The 20,469-nt window shown below is 26.9% G+C and overlaps 1 protein-coding gene across 2 annotated transcripts in view; it reads left to right on the top strand.

Annotated features, from left to right (window-relative positions):
* Positions 1–20,469, top strand: part of LOC143256370 (uncharacterized) — a 73,657-nt gene that overhangs the window by 17,256 nt on the left and 35,932 nt on the right. For both annotated transcript variants that reach the window (XM_076513537.1, XM_076513538.1), the window contains exons 2-3: positions 3,301–3,343; positions 6,543–6,739. In XM_076513537.1, the coding sequence (XP_076369652.1) occupies positions 3,301–3,343; positions 6,543–6,739 (240 nt within the window). The remainder of the gene's footprint in view (positions 1–3,300; positions 3,344–6,542; positions 6,740–20,469) is intronic.

Below are 20,469 nucleotides of genomic sequence, written 5' to 3'. Positions count from 1 at the left end.
TCTTCCAAGTTGCCGTAACTGCACGTATTTACACCACGCGATAGAGAAATCTAGAACTACCTACCTCTATAGTAGTAGCAATATTACATAAAACTAGAAAAATTCGAAAATTCTAGTAAGATTACGTAAACAATACTACTAAAGCCTAGTATAACGAAATATCATACACAACGTACGATTCAAACAAACGTGTTATAACTATGTCTCTCAAATTAATTAATTTCCATCATGAAAACTAAATTATAATCAAATATTAAATCACCAAATAACCAAATACTAAATATTAAGCTGAAAAATCTTGTATATCCAAAAATTTCTCAAACACACAGTGTAAATGTTATAAAATCATATAACGTTAAACTACTTGCCATTTCTCCTAGACGTAACGTGAATGTTATAAAATCATATAACGTTAAATTATCTAACTTTTCTCCTTGACACAGTGTAAATGTTTTAACGTCATATAAACTTAAATCAACTAACGTACTCCTGGACATAGTGTAGATGTTATAAAGTGATGTAACGTTAAATTACCTATAATTACTCCTTGATACAGTGTAGATGTTATAAAATGATGTAGCGTTAAATTACCTATAATTTCTCCTTGACATAGTGTAGATGTTACAAAGTGATCTAACGTTAAATTACCTATAATTTCTCCTTGACATAGTGTAGATGTTATAAACTGATCTAACGTTAAATTACCTATAGTTTCTCCTTGATACAGTGTAGATGTTACGAAGTGATGTAACGTTAAATTACCTATAGTTTCTCCTTGATACAGTGTAGATGTTACAAAGTGATGTAACGTTAAATTACCTATAGTTTCTCCTTGATACAGTGTAGATATTATAAAGTGATGTAACGTTAAATTACCTATAGTTTCTCCTTGATACAGTGTAGATATTATAAAGTGATCTAACGTTAAATTACCTATAATTTCTTCTTGATACAGTGTAGATGTTATAAAGTGATGTAACGTTAAATTACCTATAGTTTCTCCATGATACAGTGTAGATATTATAAAGTGATGTAACGTTAAATTACCTATAGTTTCTCCATGATACAGTGTAGATGTTATAAAGTGATGTAACGTTAAATTACCTATAGTTTCTCCTTGATACAGTGTAGATATTACAAAGTGATGTAACGTTAAATTACCTATAGTTTTTCCTTGATACAGTGTAGATGTTATAAAGTGATGTAACGTTAAATTACCTATAGTTTCTCCTTGATACAGTGTAGATATTATAAAGTGATGTAACGTTAAATTACCTATAGTTTCTCCTTGATACAGTGTAGATATTATAATGTGATGTAACGTTAAATTACCTACAGTTTCTCCTTGATACAGTGTAGATGTTATAAAGTGATGTAACGTTAAATTACCTATAGTTTCTCCTTGACATAGTGTAGATGTTATAAAGTAATTTCAGTGTAGATGTTATAAAGTGATGTAACGTTAAATTACCTATAGTTTCTCCTTCCTTGATACAGTGTAGATGTTATAATGTGATGTAACGTTAAATTACCTGTAATTTCTCCTTGATACAGTGTAGATGTTATAATGTGTTGTAACGTTAAATTACCTGTAATTTCTCCTTGACATAGTGTAGATATTATAAAGTAATTTCTCCTTGATAAAGTGTAGATGTTATAATGTGTTGTAACGTTAAATTACCTGTAATTTCTCCTTGATACAGTGTAGATGTTATAATGTGTTGTAACGTTAAATTACCTGTAATTTCTCCTTGACACAGTGTAGATATTATAAAGTGATGTAACGTTAACTTACCTATAGTTTCTCCTTGGCATAGTGTAGATGTTATAAAGTCAGATAACACTAAGTTACCTAACGTTCTTCCTTGACATAGTGTAAATGATATAAAGTCATATAACACTAAGTTACCTAACATTCTTCCTTGACATAGTGTAAATGATATAAAGTCATATAACACTAAGTTACCTAACGTTCTTCCTTGACATAGTGTAAATGATATAAAGTCAGATAACACTAAATTACCTAACGTTCTTCCTGGACATAATGTAAATGATATAAAGTCAGATAACACTAAATTACCTAACGTTCTTCCTGGACATAATGTAAATGATATAAAGTCAGATAACACTAAGTTACCTGAAATTTTGTGAAGGTAGATTGTAGAAGCAGAAACAAATAATATGTGTTATCTGTATGTATAGTTGTGTCCAAATGTATGGATGTATATATATATGTGTTTGTGTGGTGTCTTTACATGTTTGTTTATATATATAGCTAGATAAACCAGTTTCAGTACACACACTTTGTTAAGATTAATAGTAATAGTGACACACCTGGAGAATCAGTGTAAAATATAAAATAAAAAGCTGTAATCTAACGTGTTCTAAGCAGGTTTCGCTAGCCTACCCGGATGATACTTTGTTTTACCGACAACCAGCGGGATTTAGGTCACGGAAACAGGCCGTAGTAAAACCGTACTAAACCAGAATGTAAATCGAACAGCGTAGGTCTAACTTCCTTGGAATTCGACCTTATAGCAGTACTAAAGTAAATGTTTAAGTTGCCTATGGTAACACTGGAGGTCAGTTCTAAGGTGACACATCTTGAGACTCAGCATGAAATACCGACAGTTTATTCACTGAAAAATAAATCAAATAAATATAGCAAGTAATCTTATAGTGCACTCTACCAGTAGTTAGAGAAGCAACGAAATATGTTGTATACAATTTTAACAATAAGTATTTACATACATGATCACCAGCATACCACAAACACAAACACTGATTAATCCTACATGAAAGAGACAAACACAATACAGTTATGGCTGTAATACAGATTAATAGTTGACAAACTGAATCTTATAAATCACCCCTTGTTACTGAACGATATTTACTTTGGTCTAACCAACAGTTATAATACAGTTAAGAGGTTGACAAACTGAACCTTATAAATCACCCCTTGTTACTGAACGATATTTACTTTGGTCTAACCAACGGTTATAATACAGATAAAAAGTTGACAGACTGAACCTTATAAATCACCTCTTGTTACTGAATGACATTTACTTTGGTCTAACCATTGGTTATAAAACAGAGAAGTGATTGACAGAATGAACTTTATAGATGTCCCCTGGTTTGAACGACATCAAGTTTTGTGTTGTCAATAATTATAATTCACACAACTCTATATTGCAAGAAATTACATCATTATTTGTGATGTTGCAGTATAAAAACAAATTTCATTTATTAGTCTTAGCTTCGAGAATATGCTTCTCATTCAAGTTCCTACTTTCTTTATAGGTTCACTCCCAAATTCCAGAAAATGTGGACTTTTCGCCGACTGGTAGGTTTGGCACCACTCTTTTCTTTCTCTAAACCAACAACTGTCGAATTTCGCTTAAGGCTTTTCTTCTGCATAACTAGTTTCCTATTTTGACAACAGGCTTTCATTATTTTTTTTCACACACAAAATGGGAAGTTTTGCACCAAGGTTTTCTTTTTTCACCTAGCGGACTGGTAAACTTCAAACCATTTTTTTTACTACCTAAAACCAACTGGTAAGTTTCACACGAGATTTTCCTTTATTCATACAACCGTCTAGCAAATTTCACACCAGGTTTTTTTTTCTTCCCTACGTAATTAATTGACAAGTTTCGCACGGACTTTCCTTTCTTCACACAACCGAATGGTACGTTTCACACCATACTTTTTACACAAGTCAACACAAAAAGGGAGATAAAAAAGAAACAAGTTCCATATTAATACCAAAGTCGGACTACTGACAATGAAGAGAATGAAACAGGTGAGTATTCAAGGATAGGAAACGTGTTAAGAAGAACCACATAGTTGTATGCTATGAACTCTTTAGGTTAACGTCTTTCAAACATAAGACTAGGTCAGTTATAATGGTCATGTTAAACATGTCTGGGTGCAATGACTAATTTAACCATCTACTCGTGTAACATAAGACTAGTTCAGATATGGAAGTCTTGTTGAAGATGCCTCGGTGGAAAGAGTAATTTAACCATCTGCTCGTGTAACGTAAGACGAGTTCAGATATGGAGGTCTTGTTGAAGATGCCTGGGTGGAAAGAGTAATTTAACCATCTGCTCGTGTAACGTAAGACTAGTTCAGATATGGAGGTCTTGTTGAAGATGCCTGGGTGGAAAGAGTAATTTAACCATTTACTCGTGTAACGTAAGACTAGTTCAGATATGGAGGTCTTGTTGAAGATGCCTGGGTGGAAAGAGTAATTTAACCATCTGCTCTTGTGACGTAAGACTAGGTCAGATATGAAGGTCTTGTTGAAGATGCCTGGGTGGAAAGAGTAATTTAACCATCTGCTCGTGTAACGTAAGACTAGGTCAGATATGGAGGTCTTGTTGAAGATGCCTGGCTGGAAAGAGTAATTTAACCATCTACTCGTGTAACGTAAGACTGGTTCAGATATGGAGGTCTTGTTGAAGATGCCTGGGTGGAAAGAGTAATTTAACCATCTGCTCGTGTAACGTAAGACTAGTTCAGATATGGAGGTCTTGTTGAAGATGCTTGGGTGGAAAGAGTAATTTAACCATCTACTCGTGTAACGTAAGACTAGTTCAGATATGGAGGTTTTGTTGAAGATGCCTGGGTGGAAAGAGTAATTTAACCATCTGCTCGTGTAACGTAAGACTAGTTCAGATATGGAGGTCTTGTTGAAGATGCTTGGGTGGAAAGAGTAATTTAACCATCTACTCGTGTAACGTAAGACTAGTTCAGATACGGAGATCTTGTTGAACATGCCTCAGTGGAAAGAGTAATTTAACCATCTGCTCGTGTAACGTAAGACTAGTTCAGATATGGAGGTCTTGTTGAAGATGCCTGGGTGGAAAGAGTAATTTAACCATCTGCTCGTGTAACATAAGACTAGGTCTGATATGAAGTTCTTGCTGAAGATGCCTGGGTGGAATGAGTAATTTAACCATCTGCTCGTGTAACGTAAGACTAGGTCAGATATGGAGGTCTTGTTGAAGATGCCTGGCTGGAAAGAGTAATTTAACCATCTACTCGTGTAACGTAAGACTGGTTCAGATATGGAGGTTTTGTTGAAGATGCCTGGGTGGAAAGAGTAATTTAACCATCTGCTCGTGTAATGTAAGACTAGGTCAGTTGTAAAGTTCGTGTTGAAGACGTTTGGATGCAATGAGTAATTGTACAATCTTCTCGTGTAACATAAAACTAGGTCAGTTGTGATGGTGGTGTTGAAGATGTCTGGGTGCAATGTGTAATTGAACTATCTGCTCGTGTAATTTAAATCTATATCAGTTGTGAAGGTTATGTTGGAGATGTTTGGGTGTAATGAGTAATTGTATAATCTGTTCGTGTAACATAAGACTAGGTCAGTTGTGAAGGCTGTGTTCAACATACCTGGATTCAATGAGTAAATTAACCATCTTCTCGTGTAACCTAAGACTATGTGAGTTGTGAAGGTGTTGTTCATGATGTCTGGATGCAATGAGTTATGTTACCATCTGCTCGTGTAACATAATAGTAGATCAGTTTTGAAGGTCCTTTTGGAAATGTCTGGGTGCAATGAGTAATGTAACCATCTGCTCATGTTACATGACAATATGTCAGTTGTGAAGTTCGCGTTGAAGATGTCTGGGTTCAATGAGTAATTTTACCATCTGCTCGTTTAACAGAAGACTGGGTCAGTTCTGAAGGTCATATTGAAGATGTCTGTGTGTAATGAGTAATTTAACCATCTGCTCGTGTTACATAACAATATGTCAGTTTTGAAGGTCGTGTTGAAGATGTTTGGATGCAAAGAGTTATTTAACCATCTGTTCGTGTAACATGAGACTAGGTAAGTTGTGAAGTTCCTGTTAAAGGTATCTCGGTGCAATGAGTAATTTAACCATCTGCTTGTGTAAGGTAAGACTAAGACAGATGTGAAGGTCGTGTTGAAGATTCTGGGTTGAATGATCAATTTTACCATCTGCTGGGGTAACAGAAGACTAGATCAGTTGTGAAGATGTCTGGGTTCAATGAGTAATTTTACCATTGCTTGTGTAACGTAAGACTAGGTCAGTTTTAAAGGTCGTGTTGAAGATGTCTGGCTGAAGAGCAGATGATAATCAAGGAGTTTCACCAAGTAACTAAAATAATCAAGAAGATATGATAAGTTTTAATCAGGTTATTTTTTCTTGACAGCTTAAAACAGTTGACGTTAATTCCTATGTTCATTAAATAAATAGTTGGCGATGTTTAGGACTGTTTATTTTGCCTTTTAGCTGTATCTATAGTAAAAAGGTCGTATAATAAAAGTGAGTTATAACTATGTGACATAGTTACACACTCTGAGTAGGAATTAAGGTTTTTCACAGTGGAAAATAAATATAAAACATGTCGTGTGCACAAGTTGATAGTAAACTGCAACTAGATAAACGATATTCAAAGTGTTAAGTTATACAATTAAGTTAGCGCATGTGTCCTTCTGACCTTTTTAAATTCTTCCGCTTTTAATTATTTAGTTCTAAAAAATATATTTGATGTCTCCTTAGTGACAGGAAAATGCGACAGAGGAGAAATGACGATCTTGGTGACAACGACCTTTCCTTTCCAAGGTGTTGTTCACATCCGGGACTTTAGAAAATCTCCTTGTATTGCGTATGGAAACGGATCACCTAATATTACCCTAAAGATAAGCTTATTAACAGACCATGATGATCCAACTTATTGTGGTGTTGAAAAAGGTCGAGTAAGTAAATACTTCCTTTTTATTTGTCACTAGAGGGCGGTAATGATGTCTCTAGTGTGAAGTTCAAAATGATAATTATACATTGTATCCGCTAGTCAACATTCATAATACTTCCATATCTACCTTTGTACAAATACTATATGTAGATCCACCATTGTATAAATAACATATATATATATTAAATGTTAAACAAATACCTCATCGAAACAAAAGGGTAGCTGCAAATAAAAAAAATACAGCTTCTCTCACTAAAGGTGTAAAGAAATATAATTAAGAAAAATAATATGTAATATGATAAATGTAATATGATATATGCAATATAATAAATGTAGTATGATATATGTAATATGATAAATGTAACATGACATATGTAATATGATAAATGTAATATGACATATGTAATATGATATATGCAGGGGTGTAGATCCTGGGGGGATGGAGGGTATACATCCCTCCTTCATTTTAGGTGGGGGGTGTGGTGCATACAATCATCCTCTCCTACAGTTTTGTCTGTTGAATTGTTTTATTGCATCACAGGTTTACAAACTGTGTGTTTGTTCTTGTGATTCTCGTGTTCTTACAAATCGAATTACAAAATTAGGCCTAGACGTAGGCTTTTTCAGTAGCTGAAATGTACATCTTTAATATAGGCGTGCTTCTAAGCTTTTCGATCTAAGGCTCTAAGCGATAGTTCGTAAGTATCAGTCAGTAGGCCTAAGTATACATGCAAGTATGTTGGCAACAAGATTACTCTGTAACTGTATGTGTACAGCTTTCAGGTTCACGTAATCAGAGATTACCAATTTGTAAGTGGTCGAAAATATTATCCCCCCCATCGGGTGTAAAAAACCTACGCCCCTGGATATATGTAATATGACATATGTAATATGATATGTATAATATGACATGTAATATGATATATGTAATATGATATAATATATATGTAATATGATATGTATAATATGACATGTAATATGATATATGTAATATGATATAATATATATGTAATATGATATGTATAATATGACATGTAATATGATATAATATATATGTAATATGGCATATGTAATGTGAACACTAATGGTAACAACAGTAGGACTAGAGAACGCGAACGGTAACAACAGTAGGACTAGAGAACGCTAACGGTAACAACAGTAGGACTAGAGAACGCCAACAGTAACAACAGTAGGACTACAGAACGCTAACGGTAACAACAGTAGGACTAGAGAACGCTAACAGTAACAACAGTAGGACTACAGAACGCTAACGGTAACAATAGTAGGACTAGAGAACGCTAACGGTAACAACAGTAGGACTAGAGAAAACTAACGGTAACAACAGTAGCACTAGAGAACGCTAACGGTAACAACAGTAGGACTAGGGAACGCTAACGGTAACAGTAGGACTAGAGAACGCTAACAGTAACAACAGTAGAACTAGAGAACGCTAACGGTAATAACAGTGGGACCTGAGAACACTAACGGTAACAACAGTAGGATTAGAAAACACAAGCATAAGTTAAAGATGGATAGGAGCCATTTTCAGCTAGGGCAGTTTTATTTTTCTAACAGAGTGTTTGGCTTTTGGAATGGATTGCCTTTAGACATTATAGAGGCAGTGAGTATAAGTGAGTGTGAGAGAAATCTTGTTAACTATATGGATAATAAGGGTAGCTTTATGATTTTTTAAAGTTATTTATTTAATAGGTTTAGTTTAGTTCAAAGAATGAGACAGACTAGATGAACCAATAAATCCTTGTTGTTCCTAAACATTGTACAGTGAGCGCCATTAAGCCGCGGACCAGTAAACCGCGAAATCGCTTAAGCCGCTGTAGCAAGTTTTGTTCCAAAATTTTTGATGTATTAAATCTACTACCTGGCTTTTTAAAGTTTCTCACACTCTCCTTGTCTTTATACCTTCAAGGGGATATTTAAAAAAGGATTTGCTTTAATTTGGGAAATAAATAAAATATATTACAATAGAAATCGACCGTTAATCTACCTTATCCGCTCTCTATGTCAGCTTTATGGAGGCCGCCATTGTTACCGAATCACACCTCTCCATACATTAAAGTTAATCCGCGGTAAATCCGTGAAAAAAGTGATCAATAATTAAAGTATTATTTTTAATTCTATAATCCGATATTTTTATGGAATTGTATAAATATTGGCCACAAACCCAACAGAAATCACTTCAGTTTCTGAATTAATAGTGAGCATATCATATTGACAAACGGCACTTGTCAGTTGTATCTGAATAGTCTATACATTAATGATCACGCAATGGCCCGGATGAGGCTCCTCGGCGGAGCTGTTGGCGACTTCGGCTTTTCAGTCAGAAAAGTTTAAGCCGCGGACCACTTAAGCCGCGGTTAAGCAGGTTGACAACCCAAATACCACGGCTTAACGGCACTCCACTGTATAATGTATATCCAGTCTAATACATATAACATATCTATCCATTCTTGCACAGATAATATATGGATATCCACCCTTGTATGAATAATAAATGTATATCAGCCATTGAATACCTAACATATGTGCATTCATAGTCATATATATAACATACATGCTTCCACCTTAGAAGAGATATCTATCTGTAAAGCCATGTCTTAACCTTGGGCTTTCATCAGTCGTAACCTTTGCATTAATTTACCTGTTCCAGATGTACTGTTATAGATTGAATTATAGATTTACTCTACAAGCTCAGCTGTACCAGATGTAATATTACACACTGGTTTCAACTTTACTATAACAGTTCAACTGTACCAGCTGTAATATTATAGACTAGTTTCAACTTCAGGAGTTCAGCTGTACCAGGTGTATTATTACAGATTGGTTTCAACTTTACTCTAGATGTTCAGCTGTGCCAGCTGTAATATTATAGACCAGTTTCAACTTCAGGAGTTCAGCTGTACCAAGTGTAATATTACAGATAGGTGTCAACTTTATTTTAGAAATTCACTTCTACCAAGTGTAATATTACAGATTGGTTTCAACTTTACTCTAGATGTTCAGCTGTACCAAGTATAACATTACAAGCTGGTTTCCACTTTAATTAGTTTTTAACTAATCCATAATAATGTGAAAAAGAAATACATTGTGATAAATATTAGATAGACAGAGAAAGAAATATGTTATGATAGATATTAAATATACAGAGAAAGAAATATGTTATGATAGATATTAAATATACAGAGAAAGAAATATGTTATGATAGATATTAAATATACAGAGAAAGAAATATGTTATGATAGATATTAAATATACAGAGAAAGAAATATGTTATGATAGATATTAAATATACAGAGAAATATGTTATGATAGATATTAAATATACAGAGAAAGAAATATGTTGTGATAGATATTAAATATACAGAGAAAGAAATATGTTATGATAGATATTAAATATACAGAGAAAGAAATATGTTATGATAGATATTAAATATACAGAGAAAGAAATATGTTATGATAGATATTAAATATACAGAGAAAGAAATATGTTATGATAGATATTAAATATACAGAGAAAGAAATATGTTATGATAGATATTAAATATACAGAGAAAGAAATATGTTGTGATAGATATTAAATATACAGAGAAAGAAATATGTTGTGATAGATATTAAATATACAGAGAAACAAATATGTTGTGATAGATATGTATAGACAGAAATATATATTGAGATACCAACCTATTAAATATACAGAGAAAGAAATATGTTATGATAGATATTAAATATACAGAGAAAGAAATATGTTATGATAGATATTAAATATAGAGAAAGAAATATGTTGTGATAGATATTAAATATACAGAGAAAGAAATATGTTGTGATAGATATTAAATATACAGAGAAACAAATATGTTGTGATAGATATGTATTGACAGAAATATATATTGAGATACCAACCTATTAAATATACAGAGAAAGAAATATGTTGATAGATAGATATTAAATATACAGAGAAAGAAATATGTTGTGATAGATATTAAATATACAGAGAAAGAAATATGTTGTGATAGATATTAAATATACAGAGAAAGAAATATGTTGTGATAGATATTAAATATACAGAGAAAGAAATATGTTGTGATAGATATTAAATATACAGAGAAAGAAATATGTTGTGATAGATATTAAATATACAGAGAAAGAAATATGTTATGATAGATATTAAATATACAGAGAAAGAAATATGTTATGATAGATATTAAATATACAGAGAAAGAAATATGTTGTGATAGATATTAAATATACAGAGAAAGAAATACATGATAGATATTAAATATACAGAGAGAAATATGTTATGATAGATATTAAATATACAGAGAAATATGTTATGATAGATATTAAATATACAGAGAAATATGTTATGATAGATATTAAATATACAGAGAAAGAAATATGTTGTGATAGATATTAAATATACAGAGAAAGAAATATGTTATGATAGATATTAAATATACAGAGAAAGAAATATGTTGTGATAGATATTAAATATACAGAGAGAAAGAAATATGTTGTGATAGATATTAAATATACAGAGAAAGAAATATGTTATGATAGATATTAAATATACAGAGAAAGAAATATGTTGTGATAGATATTAAATATACAGAGAAAGAAATATGTTGTGATAGATATTAAATATACAGAGAAAGAAATATGTTGTGATAGATATTAAATATACAGAGAAAGAAATATGTTGTGATAGATATTAAATATACAGAGAAAGAAATATGTTGTGATAGATATTAAATATACAGAGAAAGAAATATGTTGTGATAGATATTAAATATACAGAGAAAGAAATATGTTGTGATAGATATTAAATATACAGAGAGAAAGAAATATGTTGTGATAGATATTAAATATACAGAGAAAGAAATATGTTATGATAGATATTAAATATACAGAGAAAGAAATATGTTGTGATAGATATTAAATATACAGAGAAAGAAATATGTTGTGATAGATATTAAATATACAGAGAAAGAAATATGTTATGATAGATATTAAATATACAGAGAAAGAAATATGTTGTGATAGATATTAAATATACAGAGAAAGAAATATGTTGTGATAGATATTAAATATACAGAGAAAGAAATATGTTATGATAGATATTAAATATACAGAGAAAGAAATATGTTGTGATAGATATTAAATATACAGAGAAAGAAATATGTTGTGATAGATATTAAATATACAGAGAAAGAAATAATATGTAAATATACAGAGATAGATATTAAATATACAGAGAAAGAAATATGTTGTGATAGATATTAAATATACACAGAAAGAAATATGTTATGATAGATATTAAATATACAGAGAAAGAAATATGTTATGATAGATATTAAATATACAGAGAAAGAAATATGTTATGATAGATATTAAATATACAGAGAAAGAAATATGTTGTGATAGATATTAAATATACAGAGAAAAAATATATATGTTGTGATAGATATTAAATATACAGAGAAAGAAATATGTTATGATAGATATTAAATATACAGAGAAAGAAATATGTTGTGATAGATATTAAATATACAGAGAAAGAAATATGTTATGATAGATATTAAATATACAGAGAAAGAAATATGTTGTGATAGATATTAAATATACAGAGAAAGAAATATGTTATGATAGATATTAAATATACAGAGAAAGAAATATGTTGTGATAGATATTAAATATACAGAGAAAGAAATATGTTGTGATAGATATTAAATATACAGAGAAAGAAATATGTTGTGATAGATATTAAATATACAGATATTAAATATACAGAAATATGTTGTGATAGATATTAAAAGAAATATGTTATGATAGATATTAAATATACAGAGATGAAGAAATATGTTATGATAGATATTAAATATACAGAGAAAGAAATATGTTATGATAGATATTAAATATACAGAGAAAGAAATATGTTGTGATAGATATTAAATATACAGAGAGAAATATGAATGATATAAATTACAGAGAAAAGAAATATGATAGATATTAAATATACAGAGAAAGAAATATGTTGTGATAGATATTAAATATACAGAGAAAGAAATATGTTATGATAGATATTAAATATACAGAGAAAGAAATATGTTATGATAGATATTAAATATACAGAGAAAGAAATATGTTATGATAGATATTAAATATACAGAGAAAGAAATATGTTATGATAGATATTAAATATACAGAGAAAGAAATATGTTATGATAGATATTAAATATACAGAGAAAGAAATAAAGAAATATGTTGTGATAGATATTAAATATACAGAGAAAGAAATATGTTGTGATAGATATTAAATATACAGAGAAAGAAATATGTTGTGATAGATATTAAATATACAGAGAAAAGAAATATGTTATGATAGAGAAAGAAATATGTTATGATAGATATTAAATATACAGAGAAAGAAATATGTTGTGATAGATATTAAATATACAGAGAAAGAAATATGTTATGATAGATATTAAATATACAGAGAAAGAAATATGTTGTGATAGATATTAAATATACAGAGAAAGAAATATGTTGTGATAGATATTAAATATACAGAGAAAAGAAATATGTTGTGATAGATATTAAATATACAGAGAAAAATATGTTATGATAGATATTAAATATACAGAGAGAAAGAAATATGTATGTTATGATAGATATTAAATATACAGAGAAAGAAATATGTTATGATAGATATTAAATATACAGAGAAAGAAATATGTTATGATAGATATTAAATATACAGAGAAAGAAATATGTTATGATAGATATTAAATATACAGAGAAAGAAATATGTTATGATAGATATTAAATATACAGAGAAAGAAATATGTTGTGATAGATATTAAATATACAGAGAAAGAAATATGTTATGATAGATATTAAATATACAGAGAAAGAAATATGTTATGATAGATATTAAATATACAGAGAAAGAAATATGTTATGATAGATATTAAATATACAGAGAAATATATGTTGTGATAGATATTAAATATACAGAGAAAAGAAATATGTTATGATAGATATTAAATATACAGAGAAAGAAATATGTTGTGATAGATATTAAATATACAGAGAAAGAAATATGTTATGATAGATATTAAATATACAGAGAAAGAAATATGTTATTGATAGATATTAAGATATAATATACAGAAAGAAATATGTTATGATAGATATTAAATATACAGAGAAAGAAATATGTTATGAAGATATTAAATATATATGTTGTGATAGATATTAAATATACAGAGAAAGAAATATGTTATGATAGATATTAAATATACAGAGAAAGAAATATGTTATGATAGATATTAAATATACAGAGAAAGAAATATGTTGTGATAGATATTAAATATACAGAGAAAGAAATATGTTATGATAGATATTAAATATACAGAGAAAGAAATATGTTATGATAGATATTAAATATACAGAGAAAGAAATATGTTGTGATAGATATTAAATATACAGAGATAGATAAGAAATATGTTGTGATAGATATTAAATATACAGAGAAAGAAATATGTTGTGATAGATATTAAATATACAGAGAAAGAAATATGTTATGATAGATATTAAATATACAGAGAAAGAAATATGTTATGATAGATATTAAATATACAGAGAAAGAAATATGTTATGATAGATATTAAATATACAGAGAAAGAAATATGTTATGATAGATATTAAATATACAGAGAAAGAAATATGTTATGATAGATATTAAATATACAGAGAAAGAAATATGTTATGATAGATATTAAATATACAGAGAAAGAAATATGTTATGATAGATATTAAATATACAGAGAAAGAAATATGTTATGATAGATATTAAATATACAGATGATAGATATTAAATATGAAATATGTTATGATAGATATTAAATATACAGAGAAAGAAATATGTTATGATAGATATTAAATATACAGAGAAAGAAATATGTTGTGATAGATATTAAATATACAGAGAAAGAAATATGTTGTGATAGATATTAAATATACAGAGAAAGAAATATGTTATGATAGATATTAAATATACAGATAGATATTAAATATACAGAGAAAGAAATATGTTATGATAGATATTAAATATACAGAGAAAGAAATATGTTGTGATAGATATTAAATATACAGAGAAAGAAATATGTTGTGATAGATATTAAATATACAGAGAAAGAAATATGTTGTGATAGATATTAAATATACAGAGAAAGAAATATGTTATGATAGATATTAAATATACAGAGAAAGAAATATGTTGTGATAGATATTAAATATATGTTGTGATAGATATTAAATATACAGAGAAAGAAATATGTTATGATAGATATTAAATATACAGAGAAAGAAATATGTTATGATAGATATTAAATATACAGAGAAAGAAATATGTTATGATAGATATTAAATATACAGAGAAAGAAATATGTTATGATAGATATTATTAAATATACAGAGATAAGAAATATGTTATGATAGATATTAAATATACAGAGAAAGAAATATGTTATGATAGATATTAAATATACAGAGAAAGAAATATGTTATGATAGATATTAAATATACAGAGAAAGAAATATGTTATGATAGAAAGAAATATGTTGTGATAGATATTAAATATACAGAGAAAGAAATATGTTGTGATAGATATTAAATATACAGAGAAAGAAATATGTTGTGATAGATATTAAATATACAGAGAAAGAAATATGTTGTGATAGATATTAAATATACAGAGAAAGAAATATGTTGTGATAGATATTAAATATACAGAGAAAGAAATAAATAGATATTAAATATGTTGTGATAGATATTAAATATACAGAGAAAGAAATATGTTGTGATAGATATTAAATATACAGAGAAAGAAATATGTTATGATAGATATTAAATATACAGAGAAAGAAATATGTTATGATAGATATTAAATATACAGAGAAAGAAATATGTTATGATAGATATTAAATATACAGAGAAAGAAATATGTTATGATAGATATTAAATATACAGAGAAAGAAATATGTTATGATAGATATTAAATATACAGAGAGAAATATGATGATAGATATTAAATATACAGAGATAGATATGATAAATATACAGAGAAAGAAATATGTTATGATAGATATTAAATATACAGAGAGAAAGAAATATGTTATGATAGATATTAAATATACAGAGAAAAGAAATATGTTGTGATAGATATTAAATATACAGAGAAAGAAATATGTTATGATAGATATTAAATATACAGAGAAAGAAATATGTTATGATAGATATTAAATATACAGAGAAAGAAATATGTTATGATAGATATTAAATATACAGAGAAAGAAATATGTTGTGATAGATATTAAATATACAGAGAAAAGAAATATGTTGTGATAGATATTAAATATACAGAGAAAGAAATATGTTGTGATAGATATTAAATATACAGAGAAAGAAATATGTTGTGATAGATATTAAATATACAGAAATAGTTGTGATAGATATTAAATATGAAATATGTGATAGATATTAAATATACAGAGAAAGAAATATGTTATGATAGATATTAAATATACAGAGAAAGAAATATGTTGTGATAGATATTAAATATACAGAGAAAGAAATATGTTGTGATAGATATTAAATATACAGAGAAAGAAATATGTTATGATAGATATTAAATATACAGAGAAAGAAATATGTTGTGATAGATATTAAATATACAGAGAAAAGAAATATGTTATGATAGATATTAAATATACAGAGAAAGAAATATGTTGTGATAGATATTAAATATACATGTTATGATAGATATTAAATATACAGAGAAAGAAATATGTTATGATAGATATTAAATATACAGAGAAAGAAATATGTTATGATAGATATTAAATATACAGAGAAAGAAATATGTTATGATAGATATTAAATATACAGAGAAAGAAATATGTTATGATAGATATTAAATATACAGAGAAAGAAATATGTTGTGATAGATATTAAATATACAGAGAAAGAAATATGTTGTGATAGATATTAAATATACAGAGAAAGAAATATGTTATGATAGATATTAAATATACAGAGAAAGAAATATGTTATGATAGATATTAAATATACAGAGAAAGAAATATGTTGTGATAGATATTAAATATACAGAGAAAGAAATATGTTATGATAGATATTAAATATACAGAGAAAGAAATATGTTATGATAGATATTAAATATACAGAGAAAGAAATATGTTATGATAGATATTAAATATACAGAGAAATATGTTATGATAGATATTAAATATACAGAGAAAGAAATATGTTATGATAGATATTAAATATACAGAGAAAGAAATATGTTGTGATAGATATTAAATATACAGAGAAAGAAATATGTTATGATAGATATTAAATATACAGAGAAAGAAATATGTTATGATAGATATTAAATATACAGAGAAAGAAATATGTTATGATAGATATTAAATATACAGAGAAAGAAATATGTTATGATAGATATTAAATATACAGAGAAAGAAAAATATGTACAGAGAAAGAAATATGATAGATATTAAATATACAGAGAAAGAAATATGTTATGATAGATATTAAATATACAGAGAAAGAAATATGTTGTGATAGATATTAAATATACAGAGAAAGAAATATGTTATGATAGATATTAAATATACAGAGAAAGAAATATGTTATGATAGATATTAAATATACAGAGAAAGAAATATGTTGTGATAGATATTAAATATACAGAGAAAGAAATATGTTATGATAGATATTAAATATACAGAGAAAGAAATATGTTATGATAGATATTAAATATACAGAGAAAGAAATATGTTATGATAGATATTAAATATACAGAGAAAGAAATATGTTGTGATAGATATTAAATATACAGAGAAAGAAATATGTTATGATAGATATTAAATATACAGAGAAAGAAATATGTTATGATAGATATTAAATATACAGAGAAAGAAATATGTTATGATAGATATTAAATATACAGAGAAAGAAATATGTTATGATAGATATTAAATATACAGAGAAAGAAATATGTTATGATAGATATTAAATATACAGAGAAAGAAATATGTTATGATAGATATTAAATATACAGAGAAATAAATATGTGATAGATATTAAATATACAGAGAAAAGAAATAGTTGTGATAGATATTAAATATGTATGTGATAGATATTAAATATACAGAGAAAGAAATATGTTGTGATAGATATTAAATATACAGAGAAAGAAATATGTTGTGATAGATATTAAATATACAGAGAAAGAAATATATAGATATTTATGATAGATATTAAATATACAGAGAAAGAAATATGTTATGATAGATATTAAATATACAGAGAAAGAAATATGTTGATGATAGATATTAAATATACAGAGAAAGAAATATGTTATGATAGATATTAAATATACAGAGAAAGAAATATGTTATGATAGATATTAAATATACAGAGAAAGAAATATGTTATGATAGATATTAAATATACAGAGAAAGAAATATGTTATGATAGATATTAAATATACAGAGAAAGAAATATGTTATGATAGATATTAAATATACAGAGAAAGAAATATGTTAAATGATAGATATTAAATATACAGAGAGAAAGAAATATGTTATGATAGATATTAAATATACAGAGAAAGAAATATGTTATGATAGATATTAAATATACAGAGAAAGAAATATGTTATGATAGATATTAAATATACAGAGAAAGAAATATGTTATGATAGATATTAAATATACAGAGAAAGAAATATGTTATGATAGATATTAAATATACAGAGAAAGAAATATGTTATGATAGATATTAAATATACAGAGAAAGAAATATGTTATGATAGATATTAAATATACAGAGAAAGAAATATGTTATGATAGATATTAAATATACAGAGAAAGAAATATGTTATGATAGATATTAAATATACAGAGAAAGAAATATGTTATGATAGATATTAAATATACAGAGAAAGAAATATGTTGTGATAGATATTAAATATACAGAGAGAAAGAAATATGTTATGATAGATATTAAATATACAGAGAAATATGTTATGATAGATATTAAATATACAGAGAAAGAAATATGTTGTGATAGATATTAAATATACAGAGAAAGAAAAGTGTTATGATAGATATTAAATATACAGAGAGAAAGAAATATATGTTGTGATAGATATTAAATATACAGAGAAATATGTTATGATAGATATTAAATATACAGAGAAATATGTTATGATAGATATTAAATATACAGAGAAAGAAATATGTTGTGATAGATATTAAATATACAGAGAAAGAAATATGTTATGATAGATATTAAATATACAGAGAAAGAAATATGTTGTGATAGATATTAAATATACAGAGAAAAAAATATGTTGTGATAGATATTAAATATACAGAGAAAGAAATATGTTGTGATAGATATTAAATATACAGAGAAAGAAATATGTTGTGATAGATATTAAATATACAGAGAAAGAAATATGTTGTGATAGATATTAAATATACAGAGAAAGAAATATGTTATGATAGATATTAAATATACAGAGATATTAAATATACAGAGAAAGAAATATGTTATGATAGATATTAAATATACAGAGAAAGAAATATGTTATGATAGATATTAAATATACAGAGAAAGAAATATGTTATGATAGATATTAAATATACAGAGAAAGAAATATGTTATGATAGATATTAAATATACAGAGAAAGAAATAATGATAGATATTAAATATACAGAGAAAGAAATATGATAGATATTAAATATACAGAGAAAGAAATATGTTATGATAGATATTAAATATACAGAGAAAGAAATATGTTGTGATAGATATTAAATATACAGAGAAAGAAATATGTTATGATAGATATTAAATATACAGAGAAAGAAATATGTTATGATAGATATTAAATATACAGAGAAAGAAATATGTTATGATAGATATTAAATATACAGAGAGAAATATGTTGTGATAGATATTAAATATACAGAGAAAGAAATATGTTATGATAGATATTAAATATACAGAAAGAAATAAAGAAATATGTTGTGATAGATATTAAATATACAGAGAAAGAAATATGTTGTGATAGATATTAAATATACAGAGAAAGAAATATGTTATGATAGATATTAAATATACAGAGAAAAGAAATATGTTATGATAGATATTAAATATACAGAGAAAGAAATATGTTATGATAGATATTAAATATACAGAGAAAGAAATATGTTATGATAGATATTAAATATACAGAGAAAAGAAAAGAATATGAAATAGATATTAAATATGATAGATATTAAATATACAGATACAGAGAAAGAAATATGTTATGATAGATATTAAATATACAGAGAAAGAAATATGTTATGATAGATATTAAATATACAGAGAAAGAAATATGTTATGATAGATATTAAATATACAGAGAAAGAAATATGTTGTGATAGATATTAAATATACAGAGAAAGAAATATGTTATGATAGATATTAAATATACAGAGAAAGAAATATGTTGATAGATATTAAATATACAGAGAAAGAAATATGTTTGATAGATATTAAATATACAGAGAAAGAAATATGTTATGATAGATATTAAATATACAGAGAAAGATGTTATGATAGATATTAAATATACAGAG

Source organism: Tachypleus tridentatus, chromosome 7 (genome assembly GCF_004210375.1).
Source record: "Tachypleus tridentatus isolate NWPU-2018 chromosome 7, ASM421037v1, whole genome shotgun sequence".
Taxonomy (NCBI): domain Eukaryota; kingdom Metazoa; phylum Arthropoda; class Merostomata; order Xiphosura; family Limulidae; genus Tachypleus; species Tachypleus tridentatus.
Note: the sequence above shows the minus strand (reverse complement) of the source record. Positions and strands in the feature narration are given on the sequence as shown.